Raw genomic sequence first — 22,947 nt, 5'->3', positions numbered from 1 at the left:
AATAGTGACTGTTGAGACATGGAATTATTGATTAATTAATTGTTGCTCAAGCAATAGGTTTTAGGTTTGAGTTAATTTTTTTTAATGAAAATTTATCAAAGTTTGAGTTGCATAAGAGATAGTTATAAGCATAATGTAATGTAATGAATTTATATATATATATATATATATATATATTATTTAAAATAGGGATGCATGTTTACATCCAAAATTTCTGAAGTGTGCAAATAGATATTAAAAATAAAATCATAAGATATATCGTAGCTTAAAATTATATTTCTAAAAAAAAATAAAAATGAAAAAAAAAATGACTGGCATTGCAGACACAATAAATAGCATGGTTAATTAGGAAAAGGTTAGCCAACGTATCACCACCATAAAATACTACTGTCCTCGAGCTCTTTGCAGCTTGGGGGACAGAAGATAGGAGGAGGTTGGACCAACTATTGCGTCGTCAAATTCTCGTGACAGGCACATACGCCATGTTTGGTACGAAATTAAATACTAGAGAAACACGGTTCTGAATCTTCTTTGTGCAAGCCACATCAATCCTGAACATGTTCCCCCCACAACCTGATAGCTGAAAAAGCCCAACAAAAGGTATACCCTGACGAGAAATTATAGCTAAAAGTAAACCAACACCATAAGCAAAACCTCTGAAACCTCGTTTTAGTGCTCCTCCGTGAAACAAATGGACATATCCGGATGAAAGGCATGAGCAGCCTGACTCAATCGAAACCCAGACTCCGATCAGATTTTAATGTTGCAAATCAAAATTTCCATGGACCGACCCACTACGAGAGAACCAAAGGAGTTCCATATCAAAACCGACGGACCAACGAGGATCATTTGGCTTGCAAAGTTTTTAAGTTTCCATATACGGTCTCAGGCCATGAGACGCCAAAGACTCGACCCTACTTGATGTACTGGGAAAGCCACTTGAAACCATCACCATAACCCATCTTACGTACGATGCTGCACATGAAGATCTCAATGGGGCGGACGTTGGAGTCTGTTAGGTTCACCTTGCCCTTGCCGGTTGTGAAGTTGTTCAGACCTAGGTGGAAGCATAGCTCTTCCTCTGATGCTGCATATGGAATGTCAATCTTGTTCCCTAGAATGAGGAACGGGACATTGGCCAGGGCATCATCTGATAAAAGTGCATCCAGTTCCTTCTTTGACTCTGCTAATCTCTCCTTGTCATATGCATCCACCAGGTATACCACCGCATCCACCTATTTAAACAGCAAGTAAAACACAGCCTTTTAGAAGGTTTACAAAATCACATCTATCATACAAACGAATACAATGATCTGGAGAGGCAAGAGGCTTGAACTATAAATGCACAAAGTAATTGGACATATTTTGGCTGAAAAACTACAGCATTGATAGCTTGGCTGATAATATGTAGTTTGCTGATCAGATAAGAAGATTAAAACATACCAAAAACTGTAACAAGAACCTAAAAGATTTAATGGTACTCCATGAGAAAGAAATCTAAAGTAGCAGGCACAGGCACCTTAAAAAGCATCAAGAGATCCAAAGTGAACCAAGTTCCTTGAATGGCATCCATAACAAAGAAATAACTCATTTAAGGGTGAATAGATGTGGTGATCTTTACAGTAAAAGGAGACCACTGCCATGCAAAGCATTGTTAGGTGATGTACCGGATTACCTTTTTTTTTCTTCCAAAACCAACTATGCAAAGCAGTGTTAGGTAATGTATTCCAAAACCAACTAAACATATAACTCATCTTATTATACGTGCTTATGCCAAAAGTTCATAAGTAAACTTAAAACTCAACTTATCAGAGAAACTTTTTCCAAAACCAACCATACAGGTAAGGCATACAGGCTTATGCCAAAAGCTTCGAGCTCAACTTATTGTACATCTTATAGATTGGGCTTGCTGTTGGATTATAGGCTGCTTCACCTATTGTCATTTTTATACTAAAACAACAGTCTTGAATCTCTTGATTACTTGGTAAGATCTGGTATCCGGCCCAGCCCATGCACGGAGGTGATCTGGCACAACACGACCCTCAAATGCACATACTTGATTGTAAAAAGTGAGAAGAGAGTGAGGACACCATTCTACATGCCGCTCTTGTGCATGTCTTTTTGCAGCAATGGCAGTGGAAATGGAGAAACGGAGAACGAGAATGGAAGAAATCAGGGGGAGTTGGAGAAAACAAGGAAAACAGGTAAGTGAGGCAATCAGGGAGGATCGGATCGGATAGAGGGGTTCAGACAGTCAAATTGTTAGACAAGCACACCCCTAATTTCTTCTTGTGATGGATAGACGAGAGACATTGCAGGTCCACCTGTGTCGGTGGGCTAGCATGACATGTTGCCAGGTCAGATCAGCTACATGGTGTGTGTTGCAAAACCAAAGTATGGCATGAGCAGGATCAAGCCCTGGGCAAGACTGTGGCAGACTACTATAACAACTCGGGTCATACTGCCAATGGGCATCCCAAACTAGACTCCTCCAGACCTGTTGGTAGGCTAACAAGATAATTAAGGACTAGCTAGGAGAATGCTTTCCAAACAATTTAATTAGCTTATGTATTGTATGCCTTGCGGGCACAAGTAATATGTTTAAATTCTAAAATGGCTGCATCATTTACAATCCTTATTGCATTTCTTTTTCTCAAAGATGTCATATTGATGCACCCTCATCATGCTCTCGTGTGGACTATCCTCACAACACTCATCATGCGCCATGCTTCTTTATTTCAGAACAACGATTTTTTATGTGAAAACAACTAAGTTCTTCCTAAAGTTAAGTAATTGTGGGATTTGCTTCCAAAATGACTTTTATTTCAGTTGGCTCAGGCTTATAGATGCAGAGTCACATTAGAATCAAGCCAAATTTCAACAATACTAGAATTCGAGAATATGCTCCTAAAGAGTATGATACTCAGAGTTGGACTGAACACACAGCCAAGGTTATCTATTTGCTTCCTAGATCTGTGATATGCCCAAAAAAGATGGACACAAAATAGATAAGATCTTATGGCTGAAGTCAGAAATTGTGCATTGCCATGGGTGAACAAAGTTCAAACGTCAAATATCACGGAACAGAAAATACGTAACAGCATAATATTCTGGTTTCTCAATTCAACACCACGAGACATATGAAAACGAAAACTAAACCACAGCTAAAAGATATGTGATCCAACACATGACCTGATGATCACCGAAATCATAAAAAAAATCTGTATGTGGACTGAAACAATATCAAGGAACGAATGCATATAGGCCATTGAAAGATTACCTTTGGGTGAAACGAGTAAAATTCAATTCTCAAAATAACCATAATGAAGATTATAGGCTTCAAACGGAGGATAAGTACAAGCAAAATGCAGTAAACTCCTAACCGAAAAGCAAACAGAGTGTAGAATGTTGAGAGACCTTAGCATAGTAATCCTTCCAGACACGTCGTGCAATCTGGTGCCCTCCCAGATCAAAAGCCTTGAACTTGATTTTCCCGATGCTCAGCTCCTCCGACGTGGGGTGCTGCGTCGGCTGGTGCTGGACCAATCTCTGCATTCGAACAAACTAATTACAACCAACACATCCTTAAATCGAAGAAAACTAAACCGACACAACTCTCTTATCAATGACCGACGAGAAATCTAACGAAGGACGAGGGATCCGACCTCGTCCTTGAGCATATGGAGCAGCGTGGTCTTGCCGGCATTGTCAAGGCCCAAGAACAAGATCTTGGCCTCCTTCTGCCACAGACCCAGAGAGGCGAGGACTCCGTAGAACCAATCTATCAGGAACATCGCGGGCGGAGAGAAGTTCCACAAGACGGACGACCAACTAAACGCACGATCAGGATCGGATCCGGCGACCGGAATCGATTCCGGGGCCGTGAGTCCCCGATCTGCTCGTCAAATGGGAACGAGACAGCGGAAGACGAGGAAACCCTAACGCATAACGGCAAAATAATAAAAAGGAAAATAAAATGAGGCGTGAGGGTATATGTATTATTCCAGGGTAGTCAAAGCTGTCTTTGCTTTTTTTTTCTTCCTCCGTTGAGTTGGATGCGACTCAAATGCTTTTTATATACTAAAAGCCTCTCTCGATCGATTTCCTCTTTCTATATTACGTGATGATAGGTATTGCATCAGGGTAAAGATCTTTATGGCTATTTAGGGATATCGATCAACCATATTTGTAACGTATGCATTTAAAACTAGATTATGGAAAGCTATAAATGAACTTGAGATATAAAAATGCACCTCGTCACATTTTGATTTGCATATGCCTCCTCCTTTCTCTTCTGTTTACGGACTCGATTGGACAGCCAAAATAGTAATTATACGTGTACGCATCTATACCAACTTTTGTATATGATTGTTATCTGTTCAATAACATTAGGCATCTAGAAAGATCGAGTGTTGTTGTAGGTTACCTAATCAAGCCATGTTGCAGCAGAGGAAAAAAATATATGCAGGAGCTACTGTTGGATTCCATGAGGGCAAAAGTAGCAGCAAATGCCTGCTACTTTTCATCTTGACTTGCACATTTGCATGACACAACCACAACACCGGATATATCACAATCAAAACACCAGAAATAAATGACAAATGAAAGTTGTTGTTAGTTCATATAAAAGCTACTGCATCCTGAAGAACTAAATGAAGCTAAAAGTTGAGGTCCAGAAACAGTGTGTGACAGAAGTAACCATGCTGCTGTGTGCTCAAATTGTTCTCTCCAAGTGATAAATTCTCAAAATAAAATTAAAATTCAAGGACTAAGCCATCAATTTGTCTGTAGACTGCTGGCGAAAATTGTAGCAGACTCTGTCAGCTTCTTCCTCTAAAGCTCATCCTGAAACCATCAGGAGAAGAATTTTACAGATACACAACTATACAGATCCAACAACTATAATTGCACAAAATCTCTGGGAAAAACAGGGAGACATCAGAGCTAAGAGAATATTACATGGGGAGTTTCATTGTCCTCTTCTGCATCTGAATCAGACTTTGAATCAGCATCTTCTGCATCATCCTCATCTTCGTTCTACCCACAAAATGCAAAGGGTGCCAAAACAATTATTAAAATATGGGAAAAAGAAGATGCACAAAGAAATATCATTTTGAAGCTTACATCTAAATCTGATTCATCATCCTTGACTTCCTGTTATAAGAGGAACAAGAGAACTTGTTTAGAAAGATACTCTACACCCCCGAAAAGGTCAATAGAACCATGGAAATTTATCTAAGCATAGAACCAGTTAAATAAAGAGCTTCCGTTGAGCCAAAAGGGAAAACAAATGGCAGATGAAATGTCATCCACATTGCCTCTAGATCATCGAGGGAGGTAGGCACCCAAACATGCACATATGTTGTGGATTAAGCAATGCAATCTATCAATCGGAATATATATCTAATGATCGAGACCGAGTTAGCATTAACCACAATCAAATTTTCAACACAATATAAAAAGGGAGAAAAACACTTGGTAAGGGGTGTATACATCCCAAACTATCTATATCAGTGAAGCCGCAAATCTGAAATAACTGAAATCTTATCGCTGATGGGGACTCTATATGGGCTTTACGGACGCAGGCAAGTGTGTCAAGGGGCAAACTTCTGGAGTCCCATTGAAAGGAAAACTCGGTGGTTTGGAAGAAAGACTATACTAAGCAGGGAAACAACTTGAAAGGGTATCTCCTAGAGTGCAAATTAGGTCTTGCAAGGCCTTTTGGTATTTATGCACCATTGGGGCCAAATGCTAATAACACCAAGGGAAGAAAACTCTCGCTAGAAAGCGACATAAATATTCCGCTCTTAACCTCCTTCCCCATCCAACAACCATGGTTTTGTAGCATTTAAATAAGACAGCGTGTGGAAGGAGCCTAGAGTAGAAGAAGGCTCCCTATGTGATTCTCAATTCATAAGTTCAACACCAAATGGAGGACAGTGGATCAACCACTTGTGAAAATTACAACCAGATTTTAATGCACTTTCTAAAATGGTCATGATATGACGTAAAGTCCAAAAAGCTCTCTCTTAAATCTCAGAATTTCCCTCACAGACCCTAGGAACCCAGAAACTTGTAAAATCTTCAGAAAATAGTGTGTTGGATAATATATTTAAATCTAGATAACTTGGTTGCTTTCTTAATTTACATATCTGAAGAAACCACCTAATTTATCAGAACATATTTATGTCAAATCAAATCCATGCAATCATTATGTATAGAAGTCTACCTAATTGGAAAAGTAATCTATATGAAGATCTAAATTAACTCACACAGCACCAAAGGCATTGCACTTGTAACACAACTCAATATTTCAGGAATCTATGTTAAGAAATGAGTAGAAAGACATTTTGTCATCAATTGGTTATATAAGAAGAGAATCTCTTCAAACCCCAGCAATCTTTATCTATTGTATAATCTTTGAAAGAAAATGCAATAGTTTTTAAAGAAAAATAGCATGGAAGGATATGCATATGTCACTGAAAAAACAACAGGATATAAGAACTACTGAGGTGAGAAAAATGCCAGCATACCTCTTCTTCTTTCTTTTTCTCAGCCTCATCAAATGCAGCCTTTTCAGCCTGAAAAATAAAATAAAAGAATTTAGTAGTTGATTATTCTATGAGATACTGTCAACAATTGGAATTTTGAAACGCCTACATCCTTAAGCTTGCCCCATGTTTCTTCGGCAATTTTCTTAGCATACTCAGGATCATCACAGACCAAAATGTTGTCAAATAGTGACCCAGCTTTGACCTGAAAAGCACATAAGGTTGTCATACACTCAATATGGAAATTAGACTCAAGTGGAGGGAATTGTAGCTTTACCTGCCACAACTCAATGCCTACATATCTCAAGTTGGGGTAAGCATAAATGTAGGGATCGTCCTTGAAATCTGCATGGAGATTAAAGGTCAAAGTCAACTGACAGAAAAGGAAGAACATACTAACTTCAAAGTAACAAAAAAGAAGTACCTGGATTGTCAATCATTGGTGCCTTCCACTTCCCCTTATAATTAGGATTCTTGATTTTCTGTAAAGAGAGCAAAGCAAATAATCAGGATTTTCAATCAAGCTCTAATGCTGATGCTGGTTAGAAAGACTAGCTCTATAGACCTTTTGCTTCCAGGGTCCCTTATATTCAGGGTTTGGAATGGTTGGGGATGTCCATTCACCATCTTCTTCTTCATCCCAATCTTCTGGCTGGACAATTACACAATAGCAAAAGATGGTGAGAGTACATGACACAAGAACAACACTTCCTAGAAGCAGTACTAAGAAAATCATACCTTTGTCGCATGAGGATCAGGGATCTCCTTAGGAATGTCATCATACCCCTTCATCAATAAGGTTAAGTTAGTTTCATGCCATCAAAAGGTACCATACATCAAGATAAAATAAATAGGAATAGCGTGTAAGCAACAAAAAGCATAGATGTATGTTTCTTATTGTCATGCAAAGAAATATAAGATGAAAATTAAAATGATCAATAATAGCAAAATTACAATACATATATACACACACAAAAATTCATGCACAAGCACTGAACAAAAAACCCATTATATATAATCGCATATATATATATATATATATATATATATATATATATATATATATATATATATATATATATATATATATATATATATATATATATATATAGCGCACACACGCACATGCACGATGTATATGATCCACTTTTTTCCTATCAAAATACTGAACATGGCAGCACTGAATTTGATACAGAACAGAAAATTGCAGCCTTTTTGCAAGCCAAAACACAACAGAGTGCAAAGTCATTCAACAGCTCTATTATACAAGGGGTAAATACAAAATATTACATTGACATCTCCCCAAAACAAACAGTAAAGAACTACAAACTCTGGCACAGTGCCACCTCATTGCCTGAGCAAAAATCCAAACCAAAACGGGAAAAGGTATGATAATAAAGTCAAGATTACCTCTGGTTTCTTGTCCTCGGGATCAGGGATGTATTCCTTGTCATCCCAATCTTCTGGCTATGACATCAGACAATTCAATCAAATAAATGCATACAATCAAAGAACACAATCCTCAGCTAGTTAAGATTAATTACTAGAAGGTGCTTACCTTCTTTGCATCAGGATCCTTAATTTGCTTTGGGGGAAGGATATCCCAATCATTATATAGGCTACCCGTTTGCTTCTCATTGTTATCGATAAGAATAGTATACGTAGCATCAGGGCGGACAACGAAAGTGTAAACATGAGTTAGCTGGTCAGTCTCGCAAGTAACTTCTTTCTTGATCAAGTGGTTCTTTCCATCACGTGTGAAGATAGCATGAACCTTTTTGGTGCTGAACCCACAGATATCAGGCCCAAACATGATACTGCAATTTCAAAATGCAGACAATCAATTTGGATTACTAAAAAGGAAAATAAATAAGAAGGTACAGTGTCAGTTGCTATATGGAAGGGAATCAACGAAGGTAAAAAGTACCTATAGGGGGTCTCTCCACCAAATTTCTTCTGATCAATTTCACCACTTAGCAGCTTAATGTAGCCACCTCCGCAGTCAAGTTTCTGTTCATGTTTAACTGAGAATTGCAACACTAATGTCTTATCCTTGTTGCTGAACTCAGGAAACTCAGCTGAAATAGCATAGAATCTGTAGTCTTCAGTGGTCTGGATGCCTGCAGTAAAGGAATTCATTAAACCAAGAGATCACTATATCAACAAAAGGCATCCAAATTTTTCATAGTGGAATTATTCGATATTAAGCTTTGGACTGCAGCTTTACAACAAAGATCATACAATGATCTTTACAATCTATAGAGGAGTACCTTTATCTTCGGGATCACCAGTCCATTTGCCAGAGGTATGGTTCCAGTCGCCAACCATATTCTCATCCTTCTTCCAATCAGATTTGACCCACCGATTCTCCCATCCATCTTCAAATAACAAAAGAAATGCAGAGAAAAGAATCAATCGAGTATAATGAAAATCCATCCATTTGTGATCGTTGTACAATATAAATTAACTCCTTATTCTAAATAAATCCTGTACTGCAATCTGGCATGTCACAGCATTTGATAGGAAGATTTAACACATCACACGTTTGGCAAATATTGTCAGAACCATCAAACTAACAGCCACGACGATTGTGAAGCCTCGATGAGCAAACAATTAAAATAAACAGAAACGTCTAAAACACTATCTTTCACAATAGCGGGGATAAAGCTGTAAATCAACAAAGTCCAGGTGAAAGAATATATCAGTATTTTCCCGCCGCCTCCTGTCCAAGACTGAAAAAGGTCAACGCAAAGAAAGAAAGAAAGATTTCTATCCACCGCTCCATCAACTTCACTATAAATCACGCGTCAGATGTAATGCATCGATCTATTTAATGAATCGTAGCCTGTACAAGCAAAATGATCGAAAAATCATATGCATCATCGTCGGCGGATGGCCGCCAAACTACAGATCGCTAACAGAGAAGTAGGGAGATCATATCGGAGAAGAAGGATATCCAAAGAGAGATCGAAGTAATGGCTGCTACCGAGCGTAGAAAGAGTAGTTCAGATCGCAGATCTCAAGTGAGATCGGGAAGGCGCACATACCTCCGAATCGCTCCTCGAAGTAGACCTCAGCGGAGGCGATCGACATGACGGCAAGCGTGACCGTGATGGCGGCGGCGAGGGGAGACCTCCTCCGTATCGCCATTTTGAGCTCCCCCTATTGTCAGTCTATCGAGCTTTACTACTTGGATCGAGACGGAGGAGTCGAGGTTAAAAGATAAATAGAAGAAGAGATAGAGTAGTACAGTGTCCATCCGGTGGACTTACCTCAGCCTCAACTATGCTCGGCCAAAAGGTTGAACACCCAATTGATCGTTGCCACGTGGCAAATCGACGTGTCTGGCCGTCTGTGGAGAACATATGACAGACGGCGGTAGGGCTGCTCCAAGGATTTTTTTCTTTTAATTACCAAAGACTAATGTGGAATTTACACCTAAATATTAGGCCTACGATTATCAAATACTTACGTCAGTGCCACTATCATTATCCCTACGATGGTTTATTAATTGTATTTTCGAGAACAAAAGTGAAATTTATGGCTAACGAGAAGGGCATGTTGGACATTGAATTCAAATAATAAGTAAGCAATGGAACTTGATTTCTTGCTGACGATGGACGGTTACGTGGCATTTCGTCAACATGTCAGTGTGACTAGGCTCGACCAAGCACGAGAGCATGGTCGAATCGAGCAGTATTTAGTGGGCGTTCCACAAGCTCTGCCCTCAGTTTGACCCATCTCAACTTGTATCATGATTTTTATTTTTGAATATTTTATAATGAGATTTTTATAATTTTAAAAATAAAATAAATAATTTTATTTATCCTGATATTATCAATTATATTGGTGAAAAATATAACATGTGACATCATTTATTGGATTGATATGAAAGTTATATAAAAAAGATAATTTTAACGTGCACGTGAGATATTAAAATTATTTTTGTACTAGTAAAATCATTATAAATAGAAGAGTTATTAAAATTATTTTTTGGTTATTATTTTTATATCGATTTAACACATGGTGTTTTGTGCTATGTTTTCTATCAATGCAACTAACGATGTCAGAATAAATATAGTTATTTATTTTATTTTTAAAACTATAGAAATCTCAATTTAAATTTTCTTAGTACAAAGATCATATAATATTAATAGGGTCCAAGTATAATGGACAATCTGTAATTAATTCTGCTATTTTTGTGGTTAGGCAATCTATATAGGTTGAACAATGTCTTAAGTTGACCACATCATTGTCACATCTTCATGTTAGCAACAATAACTAAATATATCATAACTTAATATCGTCTTAGCCAGTTTTAAGATGATGTACCCTGGGGTAGAGATCGAAGAAGATCCATTCACCGAGTATCTCAAATACCAAAATATTCTAATAGCTACCTATGTCCTCTTTAACGATGACCCTAATTCGTCACCTCTCTCTCATACTTAGTCTATTGTATTATCACGTTATGTTGACATTCTCTAAGTTGTCGAGTATGTCTACCCAACTTAATCCTTATATCTTTATTTTGTTGCATCATTGGGCTTGCCTACTCAATTAATCTTTTACTTCATAAGTTAATGTCTCATTTTAGATATAGAGGCTTAGTCGAGTTGGTATAATCTTTCAAAATATTAAAACTTTCTTTCCTTTAATTGAATGAAAGTATTTTTTTATATAAATAGCATCAAAGACATGTAAAACCAAGGTTTGATGCTTAAGGCATAGTCATCCCAACCTGACACAAAGGGATGTCTTCGTGCCTTTAGCAACACCACTCTCTTTGTTGTTTTGAGGTAATCGGTTTCATCTTGGACGACTTTGATGACTAAATAGGGCACTTCTTAGTTTGGGTTGCTAACTTTAGCTTTTCAAGCACCAAGTCCCTTGATTCAACTCCTCGTAGGTGAACACCTCAATTGCAAATCATAGTCATCGATTTCTTATATCTCAATACCCTTAGGTGTGTTTCTGCTCTTACTTTTCATTATTATGTCATTCACATGAACTTAAATATTTCTCTTAATATGATGCTTAAATATTTTGTTCACCATTTTTTGGTATATTGCTCTCATATTTTTTAACTTAAAGGCATGACTTGATAGCAATATATGTCTCGGTATGTGATGGAGGTATATTCCTGATCCTTTGACGCTATTCTGATTTGATCGTACACTGAAAATATATCTATAAAGGTAAAAAGCTCGTGACTCAAGATAATATTAATTGATTAATCAATCCGAGGAATATGATAACTATCTTTTAGGCATGCATTGTTGACACGAGATAGTCAACATATCATTCAGTTTTCATTAGATTTTTTAATGAGTATAATATTGGTGAGTCATTGAGGGTACTACATCTCGACAATAAACCCTGATCCAAACAATTTATCTACCTCTTCACTAATTACTCTATGCCAGTTAGGAGCAAACTTACAATGCTTTTGCTTCATTGATTATGTTTTGAAAAAAATGTTCAAGTGATGTTGAGCTATGTTGGGGTCAATTCCTGATATGTCTGTCGGTGACCATGCGAACACCTTAGTATTCTCCTTGAGAAAGTTGATAAATTGCACCCGCCTCTCCCCATGAAGGGTTTTCCTAACCTTGATGGTTTGGGTGGGTTGGGCTTTATTTAGGAGTACCTCGATTAGCAACTCTACCATATCAAGATATGGAACAAATTTGATTAAGTCTCCAGGGTCTATATGTGATATCTTAGGCCGAGACCATCATCAAGTAGCACTGTTGTAACTCTCTTATGTTACTTCTAAGCTCTCTAATATTGGCTCTCATTAAAAAAATTATTATTATGTGGTAAGTTAGCATTATCGTCTTTAATCTATTTAGTATAGGTATGATTGTTTGTAACTATCATAAACTCAATCAATATTATTTTAGATTAGGGCTCATGTTTGAATGTGACATATAGCTTCATAACACTGAGAGGTAAGATAAAGTCGCAAGTGAACCCTAGTAGTGATGTTATTAAGGTAAGGCTATTAGTGACAACCTAAGTTTTCAAAAAGCATCAAAGGATATTAATAGAGTTACTTATGTCGATTACGACCCTCTTCACTTGAGCATTAATCATCTATATAGAGACTACCAAAGCATTGTCATGATTCAGACCGTGATACTCCACCTCTTCCTCATTGAAAGTTATCTCCTAGTCGCTTTTCATTCTCGGATGCTTTTCATTGGTAACTCAAGTATAAACTTTACAACTCAGAGTCCTCTCCCCTCCCCTCCTGAGGCAAGTCCACTAATTATAACATCAATTTGCCTCTCCACTAGCCCCAGAGGTTGGGGTGAAAGTTCCGGGTGCTTTCAAATGAACTGCCTAAGGTGCCCTCGTTATATGAGCTTTTCAATTTGTTCTTTCAGGTCATGATATTTTTTGATGTCATCATCGTAATCTTAGTGGAACTATAATACTTGAACTTATCTCATTTCACTAATGGGGTTTTCATTAGATGAGGGTATCTTAAGAGCCCCTTCTTTATCTGTAGGAAAACTTTGATTTGTTATATTTAGATATGTTAATTTTGACCTTAGATAGGATACTTTGGCTGCTATACTATGATGACCTCGGGTCGAGACTAATAGTGGCTGCTCCTGCTTTGACCTCTTGCATGACTCCTCATACTTAATTGAGACCATTGTCTTAGCAATACCTTGATTGACCCTTTGAAGTACCTAGGGTATAATTATTGGTGGTCTCCCTATCAATAACAAAAAAAATGAGAAGGCTTGAGCCCCATTATGAAGGTCTACATTATGAGTAATGATGAATAACTATTATGCCTCGATCTCATTTGTAAACTGAGCAATAAAATTTGTAAGTGTTTCTTTCTTCTCATGCCTAAGTCTAAGGACTATTGTCACCGAAGACCAAGGGCATACTTTCCTTTTGAAGTGATATTCAAACCCTAATGCTAGCTTGGGTGAAATAGTATATGAAAAGTGGCTTTAAGCAAGTGTACCATTCTTATATATGGCCTCTTAATGTGATCGAGAAGGTATGACACATTAGGACATCCGAGATATCATATAACGACATTTAGGCATAGAACACTGTAATATACTCCATCGGATTGATAATACAACTGAATGCTTCCATGGGTGGGAGATGAATATTTGTTGAAATTAGTTCCTCTTGGATTTACTAGGTGAATGATGATCGACTTGTCTCAAATTCAAGTAGGGCAAAGTGAGGGCGGTATGATTCATTGAATTTCATGATTTATGACTAAAGTGCACCGTTGGCCATGGGTGCTCTTGAGATGTCAACATCGCGTCGGGTTGAGGAATCTCAATGGACACCATTGGTCATGGATTTGGGGACTATGGCTGAGTTGGTGGTATCATCTGTTGGACTAGTTGGGAAAAAAGTGAATCAACGACCTATATTATTCTTATTAACATATGTACTTGGTGAATGAGATTTAAGAACACATCAATGAGAATGAGGAGGTAGACCAAAGTCATCCTTGGAGGTGAGAGACCTAGGACATTAAATATGAACTAGTATTGTATTGGAGTCTACACGGAGGTAGATGCATTAATGTCCAGAAAGAGTGGCTACTGTCTCCTTTGGGTGAAAATATTATAAGTTAGGTACAATGCCTCTTTGCTCAAGTGTTCATTGAGAGGATCGACGAACGGATGTTCGTGCAACATTGGGTCCTCTTTTTAATAGCAAAAATATCACGTAAAAATATCATTGATGCCTGAATCAACCCGATGTGGTTTAGACTCGTGTACACATGAGTATTTGAGGGGCCTTCGAGATGGAAATATCGAGCTTCTGAGGAGATTCTCCAAAGTACCACCTACACGAGGACAGGTTGGAAAAAGTTTCTCGAGTCCGTCTCTCCCGTGGTTGAGTTAATAATCCAAGATAAATGAATACGATCACCGTCATACGTCACCTGCCACGTATGCCCCACCGTCCTTCCGAGGCCCATGGCTTTGACCAATTGCGCGATGCGTCACGCGTGAGTCACCTATTGGGCCGCCTCGGCGCGTTCAGGCTCGGCTGCGTCAGCCAGGCACGGCGAAGCCCTCCCCGTCCCACCGTCAAAAAGGGAAAGCGAGATATAGCAACAGATCAGCTGTCTATGACGATGCAGAGTTCAGGGAACCTACCTCAAACCAGGCCCTCACTGACCGAAGTCCCGAACAAGCCACGACCTCAGTGGGACCCACGCACGCTTTCTTTTCCTAGATCCTGCCTGGAGAGGGACAGCCGTGGCGCACTAGCCTCGGAGCCCCTACGAGGACGGAGGGCGTTTCCGTAATATTGGACGACGCAAAGCAAACTATTAGGTCGCCTCATTCCGTCTCACTATTCCTACATTGTCTGAATAAAGAGTAGGGAGAGCAAAGAAAGAGAGGGATAAAGAAAAGGAGATAGAGAGGGGGGGAAGAACGAGAAAGGGGAAAAGGGTGGGCTTCTCCTGCGTCGTTAATGGCGGTTAGGGTTTTCCATTCGTCGCCCTAAACCCGCCCGTTTCTCCATCTCTTCCCCTGTTCCTCTTCCTCGTCCTCGGAATCTTGGGTACCTTCCCCCTTGAATTGTCGCGGGAGGAGCTGCGGTGGCGGCGGGCTGGTGATGGGCGCCCAGGGCAAGACGTCCAATTCCTCGAGTTCTTTGGTCAGTTCTTTCTAGGGTTTCTGAAAATTCGTTTCCCGTTAGGGAAAGATCTTGGGTTCTTTTTTCTTGGGTGCCCTAGTTTTTGTGATCGGTGCTTGTCTTCTTGAATCCTTTTGATTTTTGCACTGTTCTTGCTATCTTAGGGTCTCGTGTTCCCTTCTTGTTTAGTAATCCACTGGTTCTGCCACTGTGGTTATGGGCCCTTGTTATCAGCTTAGGCGCTCATCTCGCCTGTACCAATTTCTTTACCTTTCGGGTTTTTGTTTCTGTTTTTGATTCGTCCAGGGAATCACTTCCGTCAGCGACTAGCCCATTTTATATCGTCATGTGTCCCGGTTTGCCTGCCTTCATTTAGTTCAGGAGACGTGGCTTATTTGGTTTTGCTATAGTTTATTTTTACAGCATTATTTTCCCCGTGGTTTATTTTTGTTAGCTGTCATTCTTTTCGTATTCTGCTGTTTCACGTTACCTACACATTTGATATATGGTAATAACCTGTATTCTGTTGTTTCACGTTACAGAATGATACACTTATTTTTAGGCAGCATAAGATAGTCAATTTCCTCATCAACAAACTGATATACTAAGTTACTAACATAACAGCCAAAAAGTGAGGCTGCAGTGGTGGTGTATGACATGTAGCTTAGAATTGCATAGTCTTGACTGTGCTCTTCTAATGTTCGCATTAAATCAAAAGCTGAAATCTCAAAACAAAACAATAAATATTTTAGCCTTAATGAATATATAATCAAACATATAAAAGTGGAGCATATGACACACATTCCTGAAAAACATTGTGCCTCTTAGTTTGCAGTTGGATTTGAACTCTTGAAAGCATATCAAAGTATTTGGTTAAATGACATGGATCAAGGATTTTAATTTGCCAGAAAATTAACGTAAGCTAGTTGCTGGATAGTTCACTCAATAACATTTGGCATTCATTGTCCATGTGGTGCTTATACAGCGCTGTTGATGCCTTTTTTTTTGCATCAACTGTAAATTTTTTGTTATTTGTTTTAATTATTTTGCTTCCTGTTGGATCATTTTGGAAAGAGCCTTAGTAACACCCTGAACCCTGCACATGAATCAGTGACTGTGATGTCAGGAATGGTATATTAATTATATCACATTGTTGCATCTTCTTTTACTTGTGTTGTGACTTAAACTATTACATTGATTCTTACTTTATGTGGCATCTAGTCATATTTAATTTCAATTCTAATTCTTGTCAAAATTCTTAGCTCTCGCTGTGCTAAAATATAGATAAACTCTTTTTGTAACTTTGGACTAGTGTTGTCAAAAGCGCCAGGCACTATGGCAACAACATGCCTTATTGCTGGAGGCTTTAGATGTTTGTTTAGGTGCTCACCTGAGTAAAGTAATGCACTCACCTCATGAAAATTATGAAAATATATCCAAGTTCATTATTTCATTAAAACAAGAATTTAATCAAAATGAGTTCTATATCATTACATATGTAAGATGATTATCATCAAAGCACCAAATTACATAAGCTGAGCTGTCTATAGAGTGCTCAATCAACAAAATTATAATCACATTGCTTCATTTGTTATTATCAAAACTAGAAAATTCAAACATTTATCATTCAAGACTTCTAATGATAATCAAGGTCCGCCCACATCATCAACATTATCTGTTTGCCTATCTTCCTCACCACTTAGTTTATATTTCTTAATATCATCTTCTATTTTATCAGAATTAACCTTTTCTTCTTCAATATTTATTATGCTTGAACTTGATGCTTTGGCGCATGTTTGTAATCTTGGTTGTTGTCTAGTATAGTCTTGTTTTTCGAAACGCAAATGCCCTTGTTATGTCACCCATTATCAAATTTTGATCGTAAAAAAACCACATCATCTTTTGCATTTGACATGTTAACATTCATCTTTCAATTAATTATTTATTTAACTCATTGGTACTATTTCAAGAATTAGGATCAATTGGATTCCACAAATTAAGACTTGAGTGCTTGATTTTACTTAATATACTATCGGTAGTAATATCTTTGATATTTTAGTTTGTTTATCTACTTTATATGAATTTTATATTAATTTAAGATTGAATTAGTATTTATAGAATAAACGGCATAGAAAGGGTCAATGTGCCAGTGGCAAGTAGGGAAAAGCTTATTGGGTTGGCAGCTAAGGTGAGGCCCAGGTGAGCCTCTGATTGTCTAACACCTCGACCGAGGTGCTTGCCCAGAAGTTGCCTAGTTTAAGACTTTTAGCCTAGGGTACTTCGAGGTGCCTTATGCACCTCCAAAGAGACTTCTTCTGAAGAGAGCACTGGCAAGATTCAGTTTTAGTTCTGAATCCAGTTACATGAAGTCCCTTCTTTGTAATTAATCCTTCGTACCTCGAGAGACAGAGCTGCTTTATCCTCTTTGCCCTCCCTATCTTATTACTATTTTTTTTTGCTGTCTCACATGGCAGTGAATTGCAAATATAGTGGTGATTGGATGACAAACATGGTGAGAACGGACGGTGAATGCGAACACAATTGTATATGCTTTTTTGCTTCGCAGTCATGCTTTTCTTTTCTCTTGCCTTTCTCTTTCTTATGCCTACTGGCTGTGCTGTCTTCTGTCCTCCAACTTTCCCTTCACTGGCTCCAGCTGGTTTTTGGTTATACGGCCAAGGAATTGGCTGATGTTAAACCTGTCAATCTGATGAACCGTCATTTAATAGTTGAGATTGATCGTCTATATTATCTAATGTGATTTCGGAAAATGATTTTTCACACATTTTATGGATTTTTTTGTTCATTTTTCCTTCTTTTGAAGTCAACATCATCCGTTTTTGTTTATTATCTCCTAGTTGATTTGTTTACACTGCAGCTTATGATGAATTACTAACTAATTGGTTTATAAATGGTTCAGCGAGTTAAGGTTTACCGGTTGAACGATGAAGGTAATTGGGATGATCAGGGCACAGGGCATGTCAGAATTGATTATTTAGAGGTTTTGTCTCTCTCCTGTGACCTTCATGTAATATCTATAAATATTTTGTTTATTTAATAATATTTGTAGCTTATTATTATGAAATTCGTAATTTTATTTGTCACGGATATTTGTATCCTTTTTTTAATGATTGCTTGCCTTTTCTGATTAATGATGATCCAAAAAAAAGAAAGTAGATATTTAAAAATAGGGATCGACTTAGACTTGTAAACTAAAGCTGCTTATGGTGTTGTTGATTTTTAATATGGGATATGGACATAGTTCATGCATGCACAATTCCGTTGCTTTAGAACAAGGTTTGCCATACCGGACTGTACCGTCCGGTACGGGCGGTATGTACCGGTCCGACAGGCCAGCGGTACGCGGACCGCCCGTACCGTACCGAGTACTGTAGCAGTGTACAGTACACTGTAGCAGTGTACAGTAACACTGTAACAGTGTACAGTGCTCGGTACACGTGAGTGTACCGCTCGGTACACCTGGGTGTACCGAGCGGTATACCGTACCGTACCGGTACTGAGCCCGGGTCGAAGCGCCGGTACGGTACGGTACGGCGAACCTTGCTTTAGAACATTATGTATGAATCCTTTTTGGCTTGATAACGAGAAATATGGGAATTTTTTGATTGGTGATCGGTCATGCAAACTGTGTACTGAAGCCATCTCAATTGCAACACTTAGTTATTTGCTGAGGGATCAAGAATAGGTACCATTCATATGGTAATGCATTGCAGCGGTTGTAGGCTTTTCATATACCAGTGATCTGATAGTAGCTATCAGATCATAACATCTCATGCATAGTTTTAGTTGAGTTTGAAAACAAGTTATTGGAGACTTTTCCTGAATCCTTACCATAAAAATAGGAGATCAATAAATTTTTTAATTAAAAGTACTGAATTATAAAAAAACATAATGGTTCTTTTAACGGTATTTAGCCCAACAACTAGTTCTGTGATCATACTCTTCACCAGTTAATAACTTAATATACATGTTTAAACATAGCTCTTTTTCGTTATTGCATCATCATGTCTTCAGGGGACCGAGGATCTTGGCTTGATTGTGGTTGATGAAGAAGAGGATGACTTTTTACTCAAACATTCGGTCTCCTCAAATGATATCTACACAAGGCAAGAAGGTGTATGCTCTTTTTTTTATTCTTTTTAAATATTTGGGCTGGCAAATGATCCCTAAGTTGTTTATTTATGTGTTCCTGAAATGTCATGTTTCTTGTGAACTTAAGATACCATAATCTCATGGAAAGATCCAGAAGCAGAAGCGGAATTGGCACTTAGTTTTCAGGAGGCTCCAGGCTGCTGCTATATATGGTAGTTCATTTTGGTATTGTTGTCCTCTTTTGCAGTCAGTTTACTGAAGTTTTCACTTTCATTTGTATAACTTGAAAAATACACCAATATTGTGCTGATGTTTTTAGGGACCAGATATGCGAAATTCAGAGAAACCTCCATTTTAGTAGTCTTGGTGGTAAGTTGATTTTTGCAATCTTTTTAAATACTTTAAGGCATCAAGCTTGCTTATAATTCCAAACATGAGATTTTGTAGATCTTGAGGTTGGCCCTCGTCCAGCGATGGAAGATCTTGAAGCTACTAGCTCTTTATTATCCAATGGTAGATTTTCTCATTGATATGCATTATAGCCTTTTTTATATTTTTTTTGCAAAGATTCATTACCTTTTTTGTTTGAATTGTTTTGTTGTTTTACTGAAGTTTAAGTTTTTCAGACGTCTGAAATTCATCAAATGTAAACTGATCATGACTAACTTGCTTTACAAATTCATAATGGCTTGTATTCCATTTATTCTAATTGGTTTTGACATGATCAAGATAAGATGCTCTTATCAGGGCTTTCTTTAATTCAAGTAGGGGACCGATCTACAAATTATCTACTAGAGAAGTAAGCTATTAATCTAAATTATTATTTCAATTTCGTAAAAGAGATGTAACAGCTAAGTTTGAACCTCGTAGCCTTACATCATCAATATATATAGGTTTTGCCCGGGAAAACTTTTTTTTAAAGTAATCTTGTCATCATCCTTTAATGTCAAATTCTTCATAATTCATATAGAGCTCCTACCAGCTAAACAACTTGTTTAGCATATATTATAACCATATTAGAATTCTGATACACTAAATGGTTCCTAAAACAGCTACTGAAATTAATGGTGAAATTAATCTGAAAATATCTAAAATAGAGAAGTCAATCGTATTAGTTTGAAAGCCCTTAAAGGAGTTGTGAATATATAGGATTTCCATTTCAACTTTATTGCTCCATGCAATTTGTACTTATCATTTGCAGGAGTGGTATATGATTCCAATACAAGAGTAATTACAGAAACATGTCCACGTATTATACTTATCTCAATTTGGTAAAGACTAGCTCAGTTCATCTAAAGATTGATCTTAACATTTTTTTAGTAGATTAGGCCAACTATATTCCAACTTCAACTGGAGCATTTTTTCCCTGAATGCTCTGACTTTCTTTCCGGAAGACCTATTTTAAGTTTTTAAGTTTCCCTTAGCTTGATCATCCAGTTCCTTGACACTTGTCGATGTCCTCTCTACCATTCATGCCTTTCTTGATCCCATGCCTCTTGGAAATTGTTCAAGAAACAAGAGCCTTCTCACTGATTGCAAAATTTCTATCCATCATTATAAATAAGGTTAAGTTTTTCTTTTATCCTTCTTTCTTTTCCATCTTTGATGCTGCTGATTAGTATTCTATGATTCCTTCTCTTTTTGATCCTTTTCCTCCTTTTCCCCCTTGTTCTGCTGGAAGCCTATATCAGTATGGCCATCTATGAGCTGTGTTGATGTCAGGTATCTGACTGTTGGTCAGCATGAGACCTTGACAAAGAGAGGCAAATTTTGGTCTAGTGATTTGGGTTCATCAGAATTCTTTCTTATTGTGTTAAGCAATGACCAGATTTACAATATTGTCTGTGTTAATGAACTTGAAGCAATGTTTACTGAATCTTCTGATGGTAGTGTCCGAAATTGCTGATAGCAGAATGCTGCCCTAGATTGAGTTAGTTCAGGATCCCATGGGGGATTTGGTGTGTCTGAATTATTTGGAGCATCTGAGTATCCAAAATTTCTGAAAATTCTGGTAATGGTAATAAAACTGAGGTTGTGACCACGTGTTGAAGGCACAACATATAGTTGGATGCATTTTCCTTTATGAAAAATTTCAGCAGGAATATTTCCTTGCAAAATCTTATATTTTATTAAACTTTGTATCAGCACCAAATTGTTGTAATATTCTTGTCCCTTGCTTTACCTTTTAAAGCTTATGTACTTTCCTTTTAGGCTTTGTCAATGCATTTCTACATATTGTATCAAATATACTTGTTCTTGCAGAATATTCAGTTTGTGTACCTTATTCTAGTCATTTTCTTAATCATTTTTTGGTTATCTTTTGCAGATGAGTCACTTCGTACTGTTAATAGTGAACTAAGAGATCTTCCATCCATTTCATTATCCAGTCTTCCATTAATTTTGAAGGTATGGAATGTCCAGAATTCCCACTCATTCTTTTACACTTTTGTGCTACATGTGATTGTCCCTGTGCACGCACAAAAAATAGAAGTCATGTTGTGATATGCTGTGTCACTAACATCCTATGCTGCTACTTTTTTTTCATATCTTTGGAGGATTGTTGTGTATCCTTCTCTGTTGAACACTAATTTGCACCGAAATCCAACTATCTGGATGGTTGTGCATCTGAAAAGCTCTCCCACAGAATGAAGATTTCAATCTTCACTTGTGCCCAAGGTTTCCCATAGATTGGGGTTTTAAATACCCAATTTGTGCTCTGTGTGCATAGTTTATTGGAAAAAAGATATTGATTTACAAATTTCTGTCTTTATTCGGATATTCAGTTATCAAATTTTGCAGTCAGTCTTTGTTCATGAATATATATATTATTGCTCTTCTGTGCATTGTTGTTATCTTGTTTGGCTTTTGTTATTTATCAATTTGTGACTGTCTTAACCTATTTTTAAGCTGACAGTAGATAAAGCTTGGTTTATGGAATTGTGTTTGATGTACATGGTTCAACAGCTACGATTCTCTTTCTTCTTCGAATACACTCCCAACTTAGAGAAAGGACTTAAATTTTGAACTGATACTAGAGAAAGGACTTCAATTTTGGTCTGGTACCACTTTCAGTTACCGGTCAGATCAATATGGTATTGGTATACTGACTTGTATTGCTTGATATAATCAGAAAACAATAACCTCAAAAAAGAAGAGTCTGGTATAACTGAGATTTGATTCCTTGGATAATACTTAACCAGATTATTTACTGTGATCTGGCTCTTTTCTTGATGAAATATTGAGTTACTGGCTTACTGCTATACCAAAAGAATAATGCTCAGATGTGTTAAACAACCAATTTTTTCTATGTATAAATTCAAAATATGAATACTTATATAGTCATCAACAGAAATTCATTGTTGCACTAAAATAAATGGCAAATAGTTTGATAATCTTAAACATGTTTTATTAACTCTTCTAACACTTCTGAATGTCTGGTACATGATTTTAGATCCAAGTTTAGTTTGTGATAATTTTTTGTAGTTGCTTTATCTATTTTCTGGAAGCAAATTTTATTGTGAAATATTAAGGAAATAACTTGATGCGAGTTCTTCTGAATTATATCTATACAATTTATTTAAAACTGATAGAAGCTTGATCGGAACTCCTGAAAATGGCTGAAACTGGACAAAACTTGATA

The 22,947-nt window shown here is 37.5% G+C and overlaps 3 protein-coding genes across 5 annotated transcripts in view; 1 reads left to right on the top strand and 2 right to left on the bottom strand.

Annotated features, from left to right (window-relative positions):
• Positions 1-644: 644 nt before the first annotated feature.
• On the bottom strand, positions 645-4,003 carry LOC103972399 (GTP-binding protein SAR1A). Its single transcript, XM_009386727.3, has 3 exons — positions 3,666-4,003; positions 3,418-3,549; positions 645-1,235 (listed from the first exon to the last, which is right to left on the bottom strand). The coding sequence occupies exons 1-3, from the start codon at positions 3,792-3,794 to the stop codon at positions 915-917; spliced, it is 582 nt and encodes a 193-aa protein (XP_009385002.1). The 5' UTR covers positions 3,795-4,003; the 3' UTR covers positions 645-914.
• A 565-nt stretch (positions 4,004-4,568) lies between these two features.
• On the bottom strand, positions 4,569-9,760 carry LOC103972398 (calreticulin). Its single transcript, XM_009386726.3, has 14 exons — positions 9,599-9,760; positions 8,822-8,929; positions 8,479-8,671; positions 8,110-8,368; positions 7,962-8,018; positions 7,290-7,337; positions 7,117-7,203; positions 6,976-7,033; positions 6,829-6,896; positions 6,661-6,756; positions 6,534-6,581; positions 5,125-5,154; positions 4,960-5,037; positions 4,569-4,845 (listed from the first exon to the last, which is right to left on the bottom strand). Exons 1-14 carry the CDS (start codon positions 9,699-9,701, stop codon positions 4,834-4,836), a joined length of 1,245 nt encoding a protein of 414 aa, XP_009385001.2. The 5' UTR covers positions 9,702-9,760; the 3' UTR covers positions 4,569-4,833.
• Positions 9,761-14,922: 5,162 nt separating this feature from the next.
• Positions 14,923-22,947, top strand: part of LOC103972396 (uncharacterized) — a 28,401-nt gene continuing 20,376 nt past the window's right edge. For 2 of the 3 annotated variants that reach the window (XM_009386724.3, XM_018820849.2), the window contains exons 1-7: positions 14,923-15,215; positions 18,115-18,195; positions 19,230-19,329; positions 19,435-19,519; positions 19,627-19,676; positions 19,755-19,820; positions 21,634-21,713. In XM_009386724.3, coding sequence (XP_009384999.2) covers positions 15,174-15,215; positions 18,115-18,195; positions 19,230-19,329; positions 19,435-19,519; positions 19,627-19,676; positions 19,755-19,820; positions 21,634-21,713 — 504 coding nt within the window. In that variant the 5' untranslated portion in view covers positions 14,923-15,173. The remainder of the gene's footprint in view (positions 15,216-18,114; positions 18,196-19,229; positions 19,330-19,434; positions 19,520-19,626; positions 19,677-19,754; positions 19,821-21,633; positions 21,714-22,947) is intronic. The other variant, XM_009386725.3, reaches the window with a different exon arrangement.

Source organism: Musa acuminata, chromosome BXJ1-11, assembly GCF_036884655.1.
Source record: "Musa acuminata AAA Group cultivar baxijiao chromosome BXJ1-11, Cavendish_Baxijiao_AAA, whole genome shotgun sequence".
Classification (NCBI taxonomy): Eukaryota; Viridiplantae; Streptophyta; class Magnoliopsida; order Zingiberales; family Musaceae; genus Musa; species Musa acuminata.
Note: the sequence above shows the minus strand (reverse complement) of the source record. Positions and strands in the feature narration are given on the sequence as shown.

Coding starts and splice junctions, on each gene's coding strand:
- LOC103972399 (XM_009386727.3), bottom strand. CDS start 3,794: ATGTTCCTGATAGATTGGTTCTACGGAGTCCTCGCCTCTCTGGGTCTG. Junction 3,550..3,665: donor TCCATATGCTCAAGGACGAG/GTCGGATCCCTC, acceptor GTTCGAATGCAG/AGATTGGTCCAGCACCAGCC. Junction 1,236..3,417: donor GGAAGGATTACTATGCTAAG/GTCTCTCAACAT, acceptor CTGTTTAAATAG/GTGGATGCGGTGGTATACCT.
- LOC103972398 (XM_009386726.3), bottom strand. CDS start 9,701: ATGGCGATACGGAGGAGGTCTCCCCTCGCCGCCGCCATCACGGTCACG. Junction 8,369..8,478: donor GGTGGAGAGACCCCCTATAG/GTACTTTTTACC, acceptor TTGAAATTGCAG/TATCATGTTTGGGCCTGATA. Junction 7,034..7,116: donor AGGGACCCTGGAAGCAAAAG/GTCTATAGAGCT, acceptor CTCTCTTTACAG/AAAATCAAGAATCCTAATTA.